Source organism: Pongo abelii, chromosome 18, assembly GCF_028885655.2.
Source record: "Pongo abelii isolate AG06213 chromosome 18, NHGRI_mPonAbe1-v2.0_pri, whole genome shotgun sequence".
Lineage (NCBI taxonomy): Eukaryota > Metazoa > Chordata > Mammalia > Primates > Hominidae > Pongo > Pongo abelii.
In genome coordinates this window covers 82,998,043-83,020,841 of record NC_072003.2, presented here as the reverse complement: position 1 = coordinate 83,020,841, position 22,799 = coordinate 82,998,043, and the positions used below count along the sequence as shown (strand labels likewise).

At 39.4% G+C, this 22,799-nt stretch overlaps 1 protein-coding gene across 1 annotated transcript in view; it reads right to left on the bottom strand.

Annotated features, from left to right (window-relative positions):
• Positions 1–22,799, bottom strand: part of CDH13 (cadherin 13) — a gene marked incomplete at its 5' end in the record, with an annotated part of 1,173,335 nt that overhangs the window by 181,939 nt on the left and 968,597 nt on the right. Inside the window, 1 exon segment of the mRNA NM_001133193.1 lies at positions 11,323–11,463. Within this exon segment, the coding sequence (NP_001126665.1) occupies positions 11,323–11,463 (141 nt within the window).

The window sequence follows — 22,799 nt, the reverse complement described above, 5'->3', positions numbered from 1 at the left end:
AAAAAGAATTTGAATTTACATAATTTAAAATATGACTGTAATTATTATTTATTAATTAAAAAAATTTTTTTTGAGGCGGAGTCTCATTCTGTCATTGAGGCTGGAGTGCAGTGGCATGATCTTGGCTCACTGCAACCTCCAACTCTGGGGTTCAAGTGGTTCTCGTGCCTCAGCCTCCAAGGCAGCTGAGACTACAGGTGGGTGCCACCACACCTGACTAATTTTTGTATTTATTTAGTAGAGACAGGGTTTCACCATGTTGGCCAAGCTGGTCTTGAACTCCTGACCTCAAGTGATCTGCCCACCGATCTCCCAAAGTGCAGGGATTACGGGCTTGAGCCACTGTGCCTGGCCTGAGTGTAATTAAATCAATAAATGGGTATAGTAGATTAGACAGAAGAGAGGATTGGTGAGCTTAAAAATAGCTCAACAGAAGCATAGAAAGTCTATATATATATTTATGTGTGTGTATATGTATGTTTGTATATGTATGTGTGCGTACAAACACAAACACATTCAAATATAAAATTAGGGTCCCAGCGAAGAGAGAATGAGTCAGAAGAAACATTTGAAGAGATGGGTTTATTAATTGAGATATTTAAGGAACAAGTGTAAGTGTAATTAATATGAATTAAACCACAATTCAGCATGTCACAGTTAAACTGCTGAAAAGTAAAGACAAAGAATGTTTTTGAAAGCAGCCAGAGAAAAGAGACACGTTTCTTTCAATGGAAATAAAAGTAACACTGACAGCTGACCTTTTGACAAACATGATAGATGTCAGAAGACGATGAAATGTTATCTTTGAAGTGCTCTAAGAAAATAACTGGCAACCAAGATTTTACCTCCAGTGAAAATATTCTTCAAAAATTCTGGCAAAAAAGACATTTTTTAGATAATATATGAGAGAACTTATTACCAGCAGACTTGCAGTATTTTTAAAATAAAAGGAATTTTTTAATCAGAGGGGAAAATTCTTCCATGTGGAAGCACAGAAATAGGGAGAAATAAATAATAATACAAAGGGTAAATAAGTAGAAAAACATAAACTGATACAGAATTAAAACATAACAACAATATCTCAAAAGGTAGGAGGATGATAAAAGGAGCTCAAATTTTCTAAAGTCCTTGGATTATCCAGCAAGTCCTAAAAATTCTACTTGATGTTAGAGTCTAAAAGTTGAGAATATATATTGCAATTTCTCAGAACCCACTACAAGAATATGAAAATGAAGTATAACTAATAAGTTATTAGAGCTGAATATGAAATTATAAAATAACTCAAGTAAATTTGAAAAAGATAAGAGATAAGAGGAAAAGAAATTTATCAAAAAGGAACAACAAATAGAAAACAAATACTTAGATTGGTAGATTGAAATCTGAATATGTCGTACTTGCATTAAATGTAAATGGGCAAAATAATTCCAGTAACAATAACAATATCAGAATTGATTTTAAAAAATCAAAGCCCATACATACACCACTTAAAAGCGACACAGACTAAATATAAGATTACAGAAAGTCAGAAAGAAAAAAATGACAGAAAGAAATATACCATGATGACACTGACCAAAAGAAAGGTAAGATAATTATTCTAATATGAGATGAGATAAATGTTAAAGCAGAAAGCATTTGCAGAGATAGAGAGGTACATTTCATAATGGTAAAGAGTCAATGCATTAGGAAGATATAACAATTTTAAATTTGTATACATCTAATAAGACAGCCTCAAATTAAGTTTTTAAAAATTTAATAGTACCAACAGGAGAAACAGATAGATCTGTAATTATAGATATCATATCACTCTTTCAGTAACTGATACAATAAGCAGATTAATAAAACATATATAGAAGGTTTGAACAACAAAATTGTAAACCTTGGCCTAACTGATGTATATAGATTACGATACCAAACAACTACAGAATTAACATTATTTTAAAGCATTCATGGGCCATCTATCAAAATTGATTACATGTGAGGTTGTAAAGCAAGTCTTAGCAAATGTCAAAGGACTGTAATCATATAGAGGATGCTTTCTAACCACTGTAGAATTAAGATAGAAATTAATGGAAACGAATTAAAAATACTCCCAAATATGTCACATTTAGCAATATACTTCCAGAAAACCACAAGTCACAAAAGGGACCCAAGAAAATTCAAAAATATTTTTGATCTGAATGATAATGAAAACACATCATAGCACATATTATGTAATGCAACTATAGTCATGCTTAAGGGAAAATTTATATAGTCTTAAATCCATACATTAGAAAAAAAGAAAGACTGAAAATCAATGATTTAAGTATCATTTCTAGGGGTTTGAAAAATAAATAGTGAAAGATACCCAAAGAGATAGAAGGAAAAAAACAAAGAAACACCCAATAGAGAAAAATCCACAAAACAAAAAGTAGTTTCTTTGAAAAGATTAATAAAATTGATAGAATGACTCCATGGCAGGACCAACCAAGAAAAATAGAGAAAAAAGATGAAATGGAAAAATTTCTGGAAAAACACAAGTTAGCAAATTGAAATATACATGGTTTCATATCCATCAATGAAATTAAACTTTTGGGGTAGGCAAAAATAGGGCACAGATGACATTAACCATCAACCAACGTTGGAATTCATTAAAATTGGGACTCTACCTTCATTCAGAGAGAGAAGAGGCAAGCCAGAGTATAAAAAAAAAATTTTGCAACATGTATATAACTCAAAGGACTCACATCCAGAATAAAGATAAACATGTCAATAAGAGAAAGACTAATAACCCAACTTAAAAAATGGTTGAAAGACTTGAACAGGTATTACCCAAAAGCAGAATCCCAACAGCCAGTGGATGGATGAAAGATGGTCAACTTCATCAGTCACCAGAGAAATACAAATTAAAGCCTCAGTGAAATGTCACTACATACACATTGGAAAGGCTAAAAATAATAACACACCAAAAAACTGATAAAACCAAATGTTGGGGAAAATATATAGCAGTCAAGCTTCTCATTTAGTGTTCCATTGTAAACTGGAGTAACTACTCTGGTGGAATCAACTGAAGTTGAATCAGCAATTTCACCTGTAGATATACCCCAAACAGAAACACATATAAGCATTCAAATATGCACCAAAAGACACATTCAAGAATACTTATTCCACTATTACCTAAATTATCCCCAAACTGGAAATAACCCAAATGTCCACACGTAGTAGGACGAAGGAGTAAACTGAAATATATTTGTATGGTAATGAACATGAATAGATTATGGCTATGTGCAAACATAGATAAATCTCACAAGAGTCCACACTGTGATTATTTATATAAATAAGGTAAAAATAGGAAAAAAATTAGTTTATAGTGAAAGAAGTCAGGAGATGAGCTGTTTTACCGAGCAGGTGGTGGGACTAGCAGGAACCCTAGGAAGCTTTTGAGTTGCTGATCATATTCTGTGTCTTGATTTGGGTTTTGTGTTTGATCTGTTGAGAATTAAATCACTCAGGATTTGTGTACTTTTTTCATATGGAAGTTACATAACAAAAAGAAGTTGATAAGTCTTGAATAAGTCATATTAACTGCAATTTAGAAAGGCATTTTGAAATGTTTCAATAAAACAACTGAGGAATTACAGATTACTAATTTGGAGTGATATTACGGGTATTTTTTTTTATTCTAGCTATTTAGGATGTGAGAGAAAACGCAGATAAAGACTTAATGACTTGTACATGAATGTTCACAGCGGCGTTATTCACAATAGCCAAAAACTGAAACTGCCTAAATGTCCCTCAGTGGATGAATGGATAAAATGTGGCATAACCATGGAATGGAGTATTATTCAGCCACACAAATAAATGAAGTACTAAGACACACTAAAACATGGGCAGACCATGAAGACATAATGCTAAGTGAAAGAAGCCAGTCACAAAGGACCACGTATTGTATGATTCCATTCATATGAAATGTCCAGAATAAACTAATCCATAGAGGCTAACAGTAGATCAGTGGTGGCCGGGGTGGGGGAATGGGCAATGGGGAGTAACTGCTTATGGGTTCGGGTTTCTTTTTGGGATGATGAAAATGTTCTAAAATTAGACAGTAATGATAATTCTACAACTCTGTGAATATAATGAAAACCAATGAATTGTACATTTTAAAAGTGTGAATTTTATGGCATGTGAGTTATATCTCAATAAAGCTGTTACTAAAAAACTTGAATGGCCTATAATCAAAAGTGATAAAGTTAAAAAATGAAATAAATAGGTATCCTGACATCATTCTGCCTCAAATAATTTGTTAAGAGGAAAAGGTAAATTTCTAACACAAGAAATAAAATAGCTTCTTGATTGTTTAATAAAGCCACTAATGAAGAAGAATGAATCATAATAAACACATTGGAAAAAGATTTAAATTCTTGCCGATTTGATCTGCCATGCTCACTCCAATAAAGATAACATAAAACTCATAATACGCCCCATACAAGGATGTGGATGACAACTTAGCTAATATGTGTCATTGATTTAAAGATTAGTTTTTACACAAGAACACTGGAAATTGCATAGTTCTGGGATTCCCAATCTTTTGGCTTCCCTGGGCCATACTGGAAGAAGAATTGTCTTGGGCCACATATAAAATACACTAATATGAAAGCTGGTGAGCTAAAAAAAATCTCATAATGTCTTAAGAAAGTTTACGAATTTGTGTTGGGCCGCATTCAAAGCCATCCTCAGCTGCATGCCGCCAGCTCACAGGCCGCAAGTTGAACAAGCTTGGCATAGCTCATATATATGACAGAAACGTCCTTAAATTTGATGATAATCCTCAAAATGTGCACAAGTTTTCCAATAATAAAATGTGTTGTGAAAGCAAAAACAAAAAAAAAGTTTCTAAACTCTTGATGACACAGAGAAAATTTCTATCAACCCTGCTAGAAGAAAGCCTATACCTTTTGTTCTTATATTTCTATAGACAATGATCTTACGTAATTGTTATATGAAGAAGTGACCATAGAGTTTGCAGCCAGACATGGAAGAGAAAAACTATTACAGGTTGTATTAGGCAGTTAATTAACACAATATTTTAATTAAAAATGTGAATACTGGCTGGGCACAGTGGCTCATACCTTTAATCCCAGCACTTTGGGAAGCTTAGGTGGGTGGATTGCTTGGCCCAATAGTTCAAGACCAGCCCAAGCAACATGGCAGAACCTCGCCTCTACAACAACACCAAAAAAAAAAAAAAAAAAAAAAAAATACAAAAATTAGCCAGACATAGTGGTGTGTGCCTGAAGTCCTAGCTACTCAGGAGGCTGAGGCAGGAGGACTGAGTGAGCCCAGGATCTTGAGGTTGCAGTGACTCGAGACTATGATTGTGTTACTGCACTCCAGCCTGGGTGACAGAATGAGAACCTGTCTCAAAAAAGAAAAAAATGCTAATACCCCACAGGAAAAGAAGATACTTGAGGCACCATGTATTCTTTAAGACTCCACATTGACTTTTAGAAATTGGAGCCTGGACTCCAGCATTCATTTGATAACCTGATGTGAATTTCTGCCTATGGCTCAGTTGCAGCTTGACAGCTCCTAACTCCTACCATTTACCTTTGTCCCTCTGTGAAAACTGGAGCATTTGCCCATCTCTCATTTTCCAGCTGGAGGACAGGATCTTACAAGTTTTATGTCGTTTTTATTATAGGTATGATAATGTTATAGCTTAAACACCAAAACATTTACCTTAGAAAGAACTCATTGAATTGCTAAAAAGTCCAAATTATTAAATCTAAATGACCAATTGCCATTTTAAGGTAAAACTGGAAAATGAAATTTGAAATTTTCTGTTTTTTTAAAATCTTATAATCACTTGCAAACACATTCTTTAATTAATAGCAAGTTTACTAATCCCCATGACCTGAGATTTATGTGAAAATATGAGTTATTCAATCAGTATTTGTTGGGCATCAACCATGTTCTAGCCACAAATCAGAAATCTTTTTCTTAATAAAATAACTTTAGAGACAAGAATGAAAAAGCTACAAATGGGGCTGCTGAAGTTTTCGTGTATATTTCAAAGTCTGTATTTGAAGAGTTTAACTAGATTTCCTCAGATCATTTCAAAATACCTTATGTAAGAAGTTCAAAACTAACAGTTAGTTGAAGTCACATGTACAAACTATTAGGAAAACTTATAGAAAACTCTCCATAGAGAAAAACTAGTGTTTCCAACCTAAATTTGCATGAACATCAATGACTGAAAATTGATTTCATTTATCAGCGGCAATTTTAAGTACAATCTTGGTTCATCATATGCAGTGAGGCTGTTCTGAAGTTAAAATTATCTTCAGGAAGCGTTCAGCAAATGCTCTGTTATTGAGTGCCTGCCGGGATACAACAGAGAATAGGAAAGATGTGGCTGTTGCTTCTCAGCAAGTGTATAGTCATTGTAAATGAACACAAGAGGACTAAAGAATTGAGCTTACATTTTTTTCTTTTTTTTTTGAGACCGAGTCTTGCTCTGTCACCAGGCTGGAGTGCACTGGCGTGATCTCAGCTCACTGCAACCTCTGACTTCCTGGTTCAAGCAATTCTCCTGCCTAAGCCTCCCAAGTAGCTGGGATTACAGGCACGTGCCACCATGCCCAGCTAATCTTTTTGTATTTTTAGTAGAGACAGGGTTTTCACCATATTGGTCGGGTTGGTCTCGAACTCCTGATCTTAGCTGATCCGCCCACCTCGGCCTCCCGGAGTGCTGGGATTACAGGCGTAAGCCACCGTGCCTGGCCGAGCTTGCTTTGCAATAAGAATTTACTTTTAAATGTACCTTTAAAGTATCTCCTTCCTTAAACAAACACTATAAATGCAACATACCAACTGAAGACAACTGTAGTTATTTCTCAGCCTCCCTTACAGGTAAGGGAGGCTATGGAGATGCAAGCAGAAGTCACTTAGTCTTCTGGGGAAGTTTTCAAGTGACATTTACTCAGGTGGCAGGTTCTCCTTTGTTATTCTCATTCCCTGCTTCTTACTTCCTGTTACTGGCTGTTGTACCTGGTGCTGCAGTGACCCTATTGTACCACAAGGCAGCCGTGAGGCAGGCGGAGCAGAAAGCTAAGGGGAACCTGGGAAACTGATATCATGACATCACCAAACTGGCCTGGGTCTGTCTACCTGCAAACTTTTTTTTTTTTTTGAAACTGGGTCTCATTCTGTCACCCAGGCTGGAGTGCAGTGGTGTGATCATGACTCACTGCTGCCTTGACCTTCCGGGCTCAAACGATCCTCCTACCGCAGCCTCCCAGGTAGCTGGGACTACAGGCACATGCCACCATGCCTGGATAACTTTTGTATTTTTTTTTGTAGCGACAGAGTTTCACCATGTTTCCCAGGCTGGTCTTGAACTCCTGGGCTCAAGCAATCCTCCCACTTCTGCCACCCAAATTGTTGGGATTACAGACACGAGCCACCACGCCCAGCATTCACTTCCAAACTTTTAAGTGAGAGAAACTACACCTCTATTTTGTTCAACAGTGTTATTTCTAGTCTCTATTATTTGTGATCAATCGTAACTCCTCTTTTATATAGATTTCAAAAATAGATAAAAAGATACATCTCTCCGGAGAGGGAAAGTCATGTAAGATAGAATTTAAAAACCCCATATGTTCCCAAAAACCATGTATTCTTATCAACTTCAAAATGTCCTAAGATATGAAAAAATTTACATAGGACAACATCTTCTTAGAGAGCTTTCCGGACATCCTCAACTCCAAATGATCACCATTTCTATTTTGGAATGACTAAACCTTGATTTTCATCTCTAAAATTTGTTTCAACTTCAAGATCGTAAGCCCCATCTTTCTTCTCTGTTTCTAGGGCATCCTGTTTTTCTACCTCTTCCATATCCTAGAGGCCACTGCATCTGAGCCAGTCCTCATTAGTAGCGCTCCTCTCCCCAGCAGGTTTGTCTTGGTCCCTCTCGCTTTTGTCCCAAGCCCTGATCTCATAGTCATGCATTTTACAGATTCTGCCACCTCTCCTGCAGAATTGCTTCTCCCCTAGAACTCTAGGGTCCTAACCATGTATTTTGAAGTGCTTGAGCAGATTCATAGGTCGCTTTAAAGGAAAAGAGTAGCCTTTCAACCTGGAGGGGAGGTGGCCCTTTGGATAAGAATGTCAATTTGGCCTCTGACATTGTGGAAACATCATTGTCACAATAATATCTTTCTCATCACAATCTTCCTCTTCATCATGGCCTTCCTCCCACCATCCTCATCAGCAGTGTCATCACCACTGTCCTCATCTCTATACTTTAGAGAATACTGGGCAAAAGGCACTATCTAGGTGCTTTTAGTCATTAGCTCATTCACAATGACCTAATGAGGTAGGCTCTGCAATCAGCCCATTAACAGGTGAAGAGACTGGGATGTAGAGCAGTTAACATGCTCACACCACACGGCTGGTCAGTGGGATGTGAACCCAATTCTGGCTCCAGCGCCCCCTCCTTACTTCTCAATCACATTACCCCCAGCAGCGTTACTATCCAAAGTGTATGAATCCCTTTCAACAAAGAACATCAGCCTTTCAGCAACACGACAGAAAGTTTAATCATGAATTTAATTTATCAAACATTGGGCAAAGACTCCTTTGGGACATTTAATATCCAAATAAGAGTCTAGTGTACTTGTTATCACTTCTTTTCATCTGATTACTTATCTCTCTTTATGAGTTTAGGTATCAGCTCTGCCCTTTGGGAATCTCAAACTCATTGTCTAACGTCCATTCGAAGAAGATTTGTGTGCTTTTGCTAGTATTTACAGCCGGATACATTTTCCTTATGCTACTCAGTGTCTCTTTTTTCAAAATTTATTTTTTAAGATTGACAGATAACATTGTATGCTTTTAGTGTTTACAATATGATATTTTGAAATCAATATGATATTGTGGAATCATATTTAAAGGTTAGCTACCTTTAAAGTCCATGTTAAATTATTCTTTGGATTCAGTGACATTAAAAACAATAGTCTCTCATTCACAGTGTTTAGTCCACAACTGAGCACACATTTCTTTTTTTCCTAAGTCACAGGACCCAAATTCAGAGTGGCATTGAAGTAACTAACTAATCTCACACAGCTGGTAACACAGATTCATCTTCATATTTTGGGTTGGGGTTATCCTATTTTTGTTCTCATTGTCATGTTTATTTGGATATTACAATGTGCTTTGAGTTTTTATTTTGAAATAGGTTGAAAAGAAATTCTAAAGATAAACAAAAATCCCCCAATGAACATTCCATGAAACACCAGCTCAATAAGCCATGTGAGGTGGCCTAGAAAAAAAAGTCCCCAGGCCAAAGAAGAATGAGAAACCCTACAGACCATACCTAACCCTGTTAGAGAAACACAAAGCATTTTAAAGTTAATCAGAAGTCCTGCAGTTAAATAAATCATTTAAAAGTAATCAATTCAGTGTTTTCCACATCTATTTAACCCTGAAGTATGTTTTTTTCATTCCTATCCCCACCTCGGTGGTGTAATTTGTGGGACTAATTTCTTGGAAGTGAATTAGAATTGTTTGGAACTAATTAGAACTGGCATTCTTGAAATGCCAGTTTGGAACCATGGCAAGGGTGAGCAGTCTGTATTAGCAGCTAGAGGAACCCTGTCATGGGAAGTCAGAGAATGGAGCAGATCAAGCTCCTGTGGACTTTGCTGTTTTGAGGTTGGAATCCTGAGTGCCCAAGACACCACAGGGAGAAAGGGGGACATCTACCTCCTGAGTGAGCCGTGCAGGAAGCTGCTGAGGTGAAGAGGCCGATATGGCTTGGTTCTGTGTCCCCACCCAAATCTCATGTTGAATTGTAATTCCCAGTGTTGTAGTTGGGGCCTGGTAGGAGGTGACTGGATCATGGGGGTGGTTTCTAATGGTTTAGCACCACCCCCCATAGTGCTGTCTCATGATAAAATTCTCATGAGATCTGGTTGTTTAAAAGTGTGTGGCACCTTCCCCTTTGCTCTTTCTCTCCTACTCCTCCATGTGAAGATGTGCTGGCTTCCTCTTTTGCCTTCTGCCATGACTGAATGTTTCCTGAGGCCTCCCCAGCCATGCTCCCTGTACAGCCTGCAGAATCATGAGCCAATTAAACTTCTTTTCTTTGTAAATTACCCAGTCTCAGGTAGTTCTTTATAGCAGTGTGAGAATGAACTAATACAGAGGCCATTGGGGAACTCGGGGGTTGACAGGATCCATCTGTCTCAAGCCACCCTGGGTAGCCTTGAGATTCCTCCAGAGAGGGGTGGGGCAACTGCAGGTCCCTATACAGGTTTTTTTCTCCAAACACCCTGGAGGTTGGAAGCATTGATGGCAGATAAGGAAAGCACAGCATCACAGTTAGGAGTGCAGCTTTTGAATCACAGGAACTTGGTTCACTTCCTGTTTCTGCCACTTTTTCTGTCCATGACCTTGGAGCTTGTTCTCTAGATCCTCTGATCATCACAGTAAGCTCATCTGTAAAATGGTAAAGCCAGTCTGACACAGTCAAATGAGGCAACAGATCTCAGGGGGAGACACCATGGTGGATGCAGTAAAGACTGTGCAAAAGTCAGGGGCCATTGTACCTATTCCATATTCTTCACTTGGTCAGTAAGAAGGGCATCAAATCCATGCCCCGGCCCAGGCCCCTAAAGAAGCCACGATCTTAGCACATTTCCATCTGATGCTTAGTGCAAATGGCTTCCTGGTTTGGGTACAAATTTAGCAACTGAATGTGCTCTTGTGTACTCAGCCCTTCCCCAAACATCGCTCCCTTGGAATAAATGGGAAACAACAACCATGATCCATAATCATAAAAGCACAGGGACTGAGAATAAATAATGGCTCTCCTAGACCAGCTAACTTGGTTGTTATTTATAAGCTCCTGGGCCACATTGTTATTGACTAGGAAATCTGCTTTACCTCCTTGCTGCTGTTCCGTCTGGCCTCTCTATCTGCACTTGCTGGAAAAAAATAGTTATTGTTATGCTAAAATCACAATGGGACTCTCACAACTCACTGCTAAATAACAGCAATAAAGCTATGAAAATGGCACTTGGGCATTAAAAGTTATTTTCTTATGGACTTTAACAAGATTCAGTGCTTTTGTTCTCACTGTGCTCTGGTATTTTAGCCTCACATACAAACACAAAATAAAAATGTGAGAAAGAATTCCAGCAAAACACCATCGTCTCTCCCACAAAGGAGTATTTTGATTTTGAAAGGGGGGCCAGCAGGTGCTGTGGTATGTGAATTAACATCAATCAGTAATCGTAGCTGTGACCACAGTGGTGGTTGGTGTTTGGCACAGGGGTTTACCTCTTTCTTGGTGAATTTTGGTGAGTGATCATTTTTGTCATCGATCATGATCGTGGCTGTGGCCGTGCCTGTTAATCCAACATCCAGTCCAGCCATATCTTGAGCCTCGATGATCAGTTCATACTTGGGATTTTCCAGAGTCTACAAAGCACAAGCACAAAGAAAGAATATGACATTTAGATTTGGGTTACTGCTTTGGAAAGGTGGCAAGCATGTTGCTGGAGCTGTCTCTCCCCCTCCTCCATCTAGGGTAGGCATCTTTAAGCAGCGATAACATTTTTACCTATTGTGTATAAATGTGCCTTTGGAATCTCTTCAATATAAGACAGTCACTAATCGAAGATTAGAGTTTGCCATGGGGACAGAATATATTATATTTACTGTTCTTTTTTAGGGAGATATTTGATATATCACAGAATGTTTCATTTCCTGGGCTTGGGTATACATCATTGTCCTCTGCTTTTTTTTTTTTTTTTTTTTTTTGAGACAGAGTCTCACTCTAGAGTACAGTGGTGTGATCTGGGCTCACTGCAACCTCCGCCTCCCGGGTTCAAGCGATTCTCCTGCCTCAGCCTCCTGAGTAGCTGGGATTACAGGTGCCTGCCACCATGCCCAGCTAATTTTTGTATTTTTAGTAGGGACGGGGTATCACCATGTTGGTCAAGCTGGTCTTGAACTCCTGACCTCGTGATCTGCCTGCCTCAGCCTCTCAAAGTGCTGGGATTACAGGTGTGAGCCACCACTCCCGGCCCCTACGTTGTCCTTTAATGTTCACATCCATATCTGTTATTTCAGAGACCTCAGGAAGCTGATCCGAAAATGAGGCTACCTTTGATGATGAGCTTAGGACAAAGACGGCAGCTTTAGGAACTCACATTTACTGAAAATCTATGAGGCAGGCATTCCATTACCGCACTTTACAGAAATCCTTGCTAATCTTTTCAACAAGGAGCACAACTTGCAATAATCTTTCCCATATTACAGATGGGGAAGAAACCCCACTGAAGTTTAGAGTCACTTATACCATACTTCTTTCATGTCTTTTTTGTTGCACAGGCTGTTACATTTGGAAGATGCATTTAATCCAATAATGATTTGATAAATTTAACACAAGCAATATTGCACTATTCTCTCCCTTTACATAAGTATTTTTCATCTGAATATTTGACAAAGATTTGGCTATCATGTTTATATACTCAAAACAACTAACCAAATAGCCCTGATCCTAAGATGAAGAAGAGTGCAGTCATTGGTAAATAACAGCCCCTATATTTAAATTATCTTTGGTAGTAGATTTCTGCTTGAATTGGTCCACAAGCATACCATTCATCTGGTAAGGCAGCACCCCACATTTCCTTTGGGGACCTATCCTTTACTTCTTCTCTGCTCATGTGGTTTGGGTTGGGATTGCCTTTCTCTATCTCCTACCCACTGAACTTTTGGAATGAGTCCTAATTAGGAGAAGTCAGTCAGTGCATCTTATTCCAGTGATATAATGTTAAGTCCAGGCCCAGTGTTTGACAGTTAGGTGAAGGAAGTTCTGTCTCCCTGTGGTGTGGACCTGGAAGCATTTAGCAGGGGGAGCTAGAGGAGTCATCTCATGACCACAGGAGGGGTAATGCAGAAGAAGACCCTGCATCCAAGAACAAAGGCAATATCCTAAGAGAATTAATTATACTTGAATCTCAGAAAAGAAATGGTTCTTAGTGGTTGTACTGGAGCCACTTCATCACTCCACTCCTGAAGCCAGCCCCGCCTGTGAACTTTTCAGCTAATGAAGGCAATCATTTTCCTTATTTGCTTAACTCACGTTGGATAGATTTCTTAATCACTCACACAGAGAGTCCGAGTTGAACTACCTTCAGTAACAAAAATAATAGGTGTTTACAATCACATAAATAGTCCTACCAGTACAACAGCTTCAAAAACAGCTGGTTATACCAACCAATAGTTAAGAAATACCACAGGAAGCAAAGAATAAAAAAGCAATGGAGGATGTCTAATTTTCTTCTGAAGTCCTAAGTTTACATGGTAAATTTCAATAGCTCAATGCTAGCTCTCTCAAAAATTTTCAAATATTTTGAAGTGCAATTAGCTGTCTGCTCATGAGGACACCATTCGTCGGCTGTTCCTTTAACTTCTGAGTGGCTTCTGAGCTACTATTTTAAGGAGTACTGGTTCTGTTGGGTGGTTTGTTAAGGCCCTCCACTTCAATTCACAGTGATGAGTGAGAAGTTAGTGTGCTCCTGTGACAGCTCTACGCTTCATGTTTTGGTTTCAATTCCAGCTCCACCAGGATCGAAGGTCATAAAGTTCTCTGATTGCTGAGTGCAAGTGAAATTGGCACTGTACCCAGTTCCAGTTCTGGCTGGGTCAGCTGGCACTGGTCTGTGAAGGTGCTTGAGATGCCATCTGCCCTGGTTCTGCCTGGTTCAAGAATTCTGGTAATTTTGCCCCTGGCTGGTTTCGTTGGCATCTCTCGGTATAGATGCTTGAAATCCCATCTATTCTCAAGCTGAAGCTGGAAAACTTGAGCCTAATGGAAATGGCTTTCTGCTTGTCATCACTGACAAGCTGGACTGGATGTACTATTGGCTGTGATTTCTGCAGCTGGACCATATGAAACCAGTAAATTGGCTACCTTTAAAATCTTTCCCGAGTGTCTCTGAACATGTAACCACTACCCTGAACAGCATAGGTCTAATTTCTTGCATAACACTTTTACTTTTGCCATAAAACATTGTACTTCTTTTTGAAAGCACACAATTACTGACAAAAAAGTTATGTGGCTTCTCCCTCAATATTGAAGAGATTATGGTAAATATCATATTATTTTTTGCATATAATATTTACCAATATAATTCCTAGACATTATTTTAAGAGTTGCCTACAATATAATCATATGTATATTTTATAATATACTTGTCTTCTATTATTAGGCCTTTTGGTTATTTGCGGTTTTCAAAATGTTGACAATTTTAAATAACATTGCAATTAACATCTTTATTCATGAAGACTTACATATATTTTGGCTGCTTTAAAAATTTTTTTTGGTTTGTTTTTGACTGATAGATCCCAAGGTGTAGAATTACTAGGATAAAGAGTATGAATGTCTTCAGGCTTTTTATTCATATTTCAATATTTTTATCCAAGAGGATGTTACTAACTTTTATACCAGTCCTACGAGAATGTTTAGCTTTTGATCTCAGACAGGGCTGGTCTCTAAAGGACAGCTCCTGACATTGCCCAGTGAAGCAAACTGGGAGACTGGGGTGACTCTATGACGGTGGCATAAGAAGGAGATAAAGTCCTCATAGCATTCATTCTTCTTCAACTTGCAGTACAGGTTGCTGTGGGGACGTGCTACAGGACTGCCTCAAGCACTAACTATAACTATGGCAGGAGTATGCTGCTTGGCTGTCCTGATACCCACTCCCTCTTCTTCTGGTACCTATGTTATAATTCCCTCGGGCATCACCCCTTCCTCACCCTCAGTACAGGTACAGTTCAGGTGGGTGGGACTGACCCCACTCCTGATCTAGGGATGGTCATATGGTTCAGGCCTGGCCAATCAGGGCTTTCCATTCCTATCATCATGCGATGAGGACATAACCTAAGTGAGTCCACCCTGGGATTGAAATTCAATTCCAGGACATTGTATTTTAGTTCTTTCAGAATGCTTAGGGAAAAGAAGTTATCTTTCTGTTAAACTTGGAGGTGGTTAGGGCATCCATCTGGAGCTAGTAGTGGCCACCTGTAACCACACAAAGAAAGTCAACCTGAGAATGAAGGTAACACAGGCTAAGAGGTAGAGAAGGAGTTTGTTGTTGTTGTTGTTAACATCATTTGAGCTCCTTAGTTGTGATCCTTGAAGCCAGAATTTACTCCTTGGATTTTGTGAATTCTACGAGCTAATACATTTTGGCCTTCCTCAAGATACTTGATTCAGATGTTCCATAGGTAGGAATAAGGCAGTTTTGACTAATATTGCAACTATTGCAATAACACTATGATCAATTATCTGATTAGCAAGAAAGCATAGGAGCTATCACATCATACAATAGTATCAAAATAGGTTCTTCAAAACAGTATTCCTATCATTTTATGAATACATCATTTTCTCTTTTAACACTTTCCCTTAAACAGAAACTTTTTTTTTGTGCCCAGGGAAAGTTACTATAATTATCTATTAAAAAATATTTATTTATTTTGAGATAAGGTCTCATTCTGTCGTTCAGTCTGGAATGCAGTGATGTGGTCATGGTTCACTGCAGCCTCTATTTTCCTGGCTCAAACAATCCTCTCACTTCAGCCTCCTAAATAGCTGGCATTATAATCACACGCCACCACACCCAGCTAATTTTTGTATTTTTTGTAGAGACGGGGGTCTCCCTATGTTGCCCAGGCTGGTCCTGAACTCCTCAGCTCAAGCAATTTGCCCACCTTGGCCTCCCAAAGTGCTGGGATTATAGGCATGAGCCACTGCACCTGGTCTAGTTCTTTCTTTAATTAGTTTATGCAACTATTTAATTGGCAGTTAATGAACTTCTTGTCTAAATGTTGTGTTGGATACTAGAGATACAGTAATCAAAAAACAAAAAAGTCTCTTTCTCCAAAGAGGTCAAAGTTTAGCATTGAGGACAGTCATATTCACATATTAGTGCAATAAAATAAATCAAAGCTAAGCAGAGGTACGTACAAATTCTTACGGTAGCACAAGGGAAGGATACATTGGCATAACTCTCGTAGTTCAACAAATTTTATAAATAATTTTAGAAAATGAGCCAATTTCCATCTCCTGAAGCAAATAAAACTTTGCACCTATAATGACAAATAGACTGATTAACCTAGTAGAGAATCAATTAGACTGTTATGTAGATAAATTGCAAAGTTTACGATGTGGTTTCAAAAGTCTAAATTCTCTGTCAAACTTAAGGCTGACCTTAAAAATATTTTTAGTACTGAAGTAATATCCAATTATTGTAAGCAACATAAAAATAAAACAGTCATTTCAAAGAACTCTTCTCTACTCTTGCCCAACCCCACCTGTGAGAGGTAAATATTGATAGTTATTTCCTTTTTCCTATACAAGTAGACACACACACAGGTACATTTTAAATACCCACATATTTAATATACATATTTATATACATACATATTTCATCAAAGTAATACTGTTTACATTGTGACACAATTTGTTTTACGATGTCACTTTTATCTCAGTGTTTACAGAGCTATTCATTTTAACAGCTGTCTAATAGTCCAATGTATAGATCCACTATAATTTATTTAATCAATCCCTATTGGACGAACATTTGGGTTGCTTCTAAGTTTCCACTTTGTGTTTGTGTGTGTGTGTGAGTCAGGGTCTTGCTCTGTCACCCAGGCTGGAGTGCAGTGGCATGATCACAGCTCACTACAGCGTCGACCTCCCAGGCTCAAGAGATCCTCCCAACTTAGCACCCCAAGTAGCTAGGACCACAGGCATGTGCCACTACACCTGGCTAATTTTTGTATTTTTTATAGAGACAGGGTCTTCCTGTATTGCCCAGGCTGGTCTTGAACTCCTGGGCTCAAGTGATCCTCCCACCTCAGGCTCCCCAAGTGCTGGGATTATAGGCATGAGCCACCGTGCCCTGCCCAAGTTTTCACTTTTACAAGCAATTCTAATATAAAAAGTTTATTGGCCGGTTACGATTTGGGGATTTTTCTGTAATGAACATTATTGCTTTCACAAGGAGAACAGTAACAAAACCCCCAAAACCAATAATAAAAGTAACCTCCTTTGGAATGTAAAAGACCCAGTTTGTACTTGAAAATGAGAGAAAATGCCACATGAACTTTCTTGCGCATACATGATCAGAATACCTTCCGGTTGCCTCTGACCTACTTCCTGATCCTCAGAGCCTTTTCCAGAAAGTCATCCCCTAATTTCCTAGCTCTCGGAGTCACTCTTACTTGAAATATACACATATATTTTTAATTCTGTATCCCTCGCTGGCCACTCTGCATTTGTTACTCTGCTGGAAGAGATTCTTTTTAGGTGTCCAGCCCACAGATGCCCATTCTCCAGGAGGAAATTTTGATGCAGAGAAATAGACCCCAGTGGCCACGTGTCGTGTTTGTCTCCCTTGCCAAGAATTGACTAATTCACAGGTAACTCCCTAATTCAAGCTGGGACAATTGGATTCTGAAAATAGGAAATGTGGGACTGAGAGTCAGGAAAACAGGAATGTAGGGTAAACCCTGAACTCCTAGGACCAATAGAGTGATTTTTGCCTTGAATGTTTTGGGAGGAAACTCACCACCCTTGTGCTTCTTTCTGCCCATGAGGAAGGCACCCTGCCTCTTCACTTGTCCAGCTTCACTTTCACTTGTCCAGCTGCCCTGTCACTAGATGAATGAACTCATCAGTGAGAAGGGGGCCCCATTATCAAGGTCAACCCCATTCTCAAGATCAAGTTGTATTCTCCCTGGGCCTCACCTGATTCTGTGTTTCTTTGGTTCAAGGCTCAGAGGAAAGGCGAATGTAATCAACTCCAACTCCAAACAGCTTTTGAGCTGAATTTTGCAAAAGGTGCTGCTCCGCCAGGAAGAAGCAGCTTGGCTGCTAAGGACTGGAGCTTTGCTGGCCCCTGACGTCAATGCTTTCCTTGATTCTGTAACTCATTCCACTATATACTCAAGAGCTTCTTTTAGGTACCAAAACCAGCCTGAATGAGTTTCAGTTGCTTGCAAGCAAAGGAACTTGTGGTGAAAACAATGTTGTGTGTTCACTTGATCGTATTTTCTTGGGTTCCAGGGGCATATAGCTAGACTGTACAGCTCAGGTGTTCTTGCAGTCAAATGGACTTGTGTGGCTGATTGTGGTCACTGGAACGTGAGCAGAAGTTATGTACTTGGTGTGGTTCTTAAACCTCCCATGTAACCTCCCACACTTTCTGTTTCCTGAAAAGGAAGAAACCTGGATCTCCAAATGACTATATAGCTCAAAGCCCCTTTGGTGACCTGCTTTAGACTGTGATGTGAGCAAGACACAAGCTATTTTTTAGGTTTAAGGGCTGTTTATGACTGTGCTTAGCTTACCTTGTTTAATATGAAGGCTATGTGTCCCATTTTGCTTTATTTTGAATGCCCATTTACTATCTCCCTGAGTGGATGACAAAGTTTTCAAGGGCAAGGACCATGCCTTTGGTCGCAACACCTAGCCAGTACTCAGCACACAAGGTGGGCGATTTACTTTCATTATTGATAATGATGATATATTACTGTTTCCTTGAACTAAATTATATCTCAAAGGTCTGAGCATATCAGTGGCATTTCCAAAGCAAAGTCATTTATTCTCAGGGAACGACTTATACTTTGGGGAACTCCAGCTCAAGGAGATAGAATTTTATTTGGAGGAAGAAATGCACTGTGTCAAAACTGGAAAAATTAAATTGGCTCCTCTGATTTTATTTGAAGCTATCTGATCTGTAAGACATATCTAAGAGAGTCAAGCTGCTCTCCTGGTTTGCGTTCTGCAGTCATGCATTTCTATTGCATTTGCTATCTCCTCCTGGGTGTCGACTAGCTACCAGCTAATATATATCCTAGAAACAAAAGCAAGATGGTATGTCTGCAAGAAAAAGCCTCGAGCGAATCTCCACAGACACAGGCCAGGTTCACTGATCACACTGATTTGAAAATCAAACATTTCATCTTGAAAAAAGAATCAAGCCATGTCATTAAATCTGGCACTTAATCAATCACCAGACCCTTGATGTTTTGCACAGCTACGATGACTTCCATACAAGTATGCATTTAATGGAACATTTATCACTAATAACAAGCATAGTGGTAGCTGTGGGGGGAAAATCAACAAATAGATGTGACGTGGAAAAAGGTTTTCCCATTAACCCACACAGTACCCCATCTGTCTCTCGCCCGGTCTTGAACTGCTCTCTACATCTCTCTTTACAGTTTGTCCAGACTGAATTTCTTTCCATGGTACCCCACTTTTTCCATTTCAAATGTTTCACCTCTACTTCTTGCTCCAGGCAAATTCCTGCTCCTTTGCTGATGGTCATTGTTCACAGCACAGAAGCTCCATGAAGGCAGGGACCTTTGTGCACAACAGGATGGTTGACATTTAAGAAGGAGGCAATCAATATGTGATCAATTATTATCACCCTGGTTCCACGAATTAGTAGCTGAGTGATCCCAGCCAAGTTGCTTATGTTCTCATTGCCTCCATTTCCTCATCTGTAAAGTGGGGGAGAATAATCCTTATAGGATAAGTGAGAATTAAAAGAGGTAAAGTGCTAAATACAGACCTTGGCTTATGTAAATACTGGAGAGATGCTACTGCTATTATTTAGTAGAATTTTTGGGAAGTCTTTCGAAGATGTAACAAGAAACTGAGGCTGGCCTTCAAGAAGAGCCAAAAGCAACTTTCAACAATGCTGCCAAGAGCCACTGAGTGAACTTGGAAGTGGAGCCTTCCTTAGACAAATCTTCCAATGAGACAGCAGATTCTGAACACTTTGGTTATAGCTCTGTGAGTGCCCATCAAGCACAGAATATAGCTAAGAAATGCCCAGATTCCTGAGCAGGGAAACTGTGAGATAATCAATGCTTCTTGTTTCAAGTCACTAAGTTTTGAGACAATTTTTCATGCAGCAATAGATAATGAGTACCGTTTTCCCCAGCACCTACCACTACCATATATGCACTTGTTTACTGATTACTTGTTTAGTGGCTATCGTGGGTATGGCAATCGGAGCTTCTTGAGATCAGGGGCCTTTTCTTGTTTAGAGGCCTTATCTCTCTGCCTGGGAGATAAAATTCACTGCCTGGGACATCATAGCTATGTAACAATTAGTCATATTATAACACAATTAGCCCATTATTACATAAATATGATTACATATTATTGCATAATATTGATTACAATTATTACATGACAAATAACATGTTTTATATACAGTATGTTTATATACTATTATATAAATATACAATTATATATAATATATAAAAAATAATGAATAGAGTGGTATACCTGTAACTGTTTAAGAATAGATTCTCCTGATTTGTACTGCTGTCAATTTTGGTGGTTTAACTACTCCTACCATAGCTGATTGCAAGCTACCCAGATGATTTCACTCCAAAAGCACGTAGTTGGAAACAGAGACACCAGTTGGCTATTGTGAGCCAGTGAGAATGGGCTCCAGCACATACATTCTGCTTTAGGAGTCAAGGAAAGCTGTAAGAAGGCATTTTTGTTAACAAATCCCTCTGTAGTCTAACATTTAAGGTATCGTTAATGAGAAACATTAACATGAGCTACATAGCAAAGATGTAATGGAATTCATTCATTCATTTCCTCTTTAGCTTTGCCCCGATCAGCTGGGCATCCCAAGAGTCCTTGCAATATGGAGCCTAAACAGGGACCACATTCTTCCCTGGGCTGGCTGCACCTGACACCTGGTCTATAAATATTGCAAAAGATTGGTGAAAACACTATCTGAAGCAGAGTGAGTTGTTGTCTGTCTGGAGTTTGATTTAACCACTCTGGCCACATAACACTGGGAATAGGTACTCCATAAATCCAGCAGGAACCGCTTACACATCCTCATAAAATGTGCCTTATTCCCACTGCAGAGGTCGAGCGATGTTCTTCTATCTTCCCAGGCAGCAGGGTGAGCCTGGTTTGACTTGTGTTTGTCTTTAGGCCTCTTTTCACCTTGCCTCTCAGTACGAATGTGAACATTCACATTCTTGGCTGTCACCTGTTGTTTTTTTTATTTTTTATTTATTTATTTTTGCATTCCTGGCTGGGGCTGGTGGGCAAGAAGGCAGCGCTCATTTCCCCAGATTTACTGGCTGCGACAAAGCTGGCAGGGTGGAGGAGCAGCAGGGGAAATAAACACTGTCTCTTAGACATATGTGGCTGGAATAACCTAAATGATAGATTTGAGGTTGAGGGACACCAAAATCAAATAAAACATTTCCAGGCAACATGTGCATCTTCTGCTGCTACTGATGAGTTACAGTAAATAAACTGCCAATGGCGTTCCTAGCACCCCTGGAAAAAGCATCTCCTGTAGGCTCAAGGTGGCAAATACTTGACATTCAGTGTGAGTTCACCGAAACATTTATTTAGTGTCTATTAGACCCAAATAACTGCTAGGATGTGATGAATGATACAGACTCTGCTTTTGGTGCATTTCTGGTCCAGAGAGATGAACAAAAGCAAGTATGTAAGGTCAGATGAGATAAGTGTTATCAGAATGGTATTAATACCAATTAAGGTTTACATGAAGGGTGTCAGAATGTGGGGTGCTCAGAAAAGCTATATGGAGCTTATTTAATTCATCAAACATTGAGCACTTACTGTGTGCTAGGCATTGTGTGGGATGGTGCAAATAAGTAACAGGAATCAAGTCCCATGGGAGAGAACAACACCGTGATGAGCTCAGCACAATGAGATGGGGTAAGCACAGAGTTCTGTGGAATTACAAAGGAGAAGCCAGTTGACCTAGACATTATAGGTGGAGAGGTGGAGGCTGGAAGAGATTAAGCAGTGATTCCTGCAGAAGGGCATATCCTACCATAGGATTAGAGATGGGGTCTTGGACTGAAAGTCAAATTCTATGGAAGAAGGTGGGAGACCTTTAATCCCTAAACTCTATTAAATGTCGTCATTGAATAAGAAAGGAAGGCTGATTCTGGTTCTGTTCAGGACACCAAAGGGACAAGAAAAAGTATGCTCTCGACCTTCAAGGAAGCCACGGCTTGGGTGAAGATAAAAGATATGTAAGTGGCTCCCCAGGGCAGCAGGCAGCCTGTGCTAAGTTAGCTGTCTACTAACTGGGAGTGCTTTGGTGGCTTTTCAGTGGCTTCAGGTTAATGTAAGACTGCAGCTGAGCTTTGAAGGATGGGTGTGAGGGGAAAGAATTCAGAGAAGGAAGAAGGGCCTGGGAATAAGAGTGGAGACATCAGGCTGAGACAGGGCCACCAGCGTGCCTGGAGTCAAGGTTTGTGAGATGAAGAGACACAAGTTCTCAAAAGGACCTTCGAGGCCTTCTTGTCCTGCCCTACCTTCAAGGAACTCACAATGGGAGGAAACAGAATGAATCCCAGGAGCACATGGCTGGTTAGGAGCAGAATGGAACAGGCTAATCTGTTAGATTCAGACAAGAAAGTACAGATTGTAACACTGAAGTAAAATAAAATGTAATTGAGATGCTCAATCTACAGTTTGCCACATTAGCTTTTGTTTTCTAGACTTGGGCCCTGACACAGCAACGTTATGCCTGGTACATAGCAGGTACCTAAGGCATAGAGTCAGAGTCACTGCTTCTTGAAAGTGCTTGTGCCAGTTGGCTGCGGTGGCTCATGCCTGTAATCCCAGCACTTTGGGAGGAAGAGGCAGGTGGATCATGAAGTCAGGAGTTCAAGATCAGCGTGGCCAACATGGTGAAGCCTCATCTCTA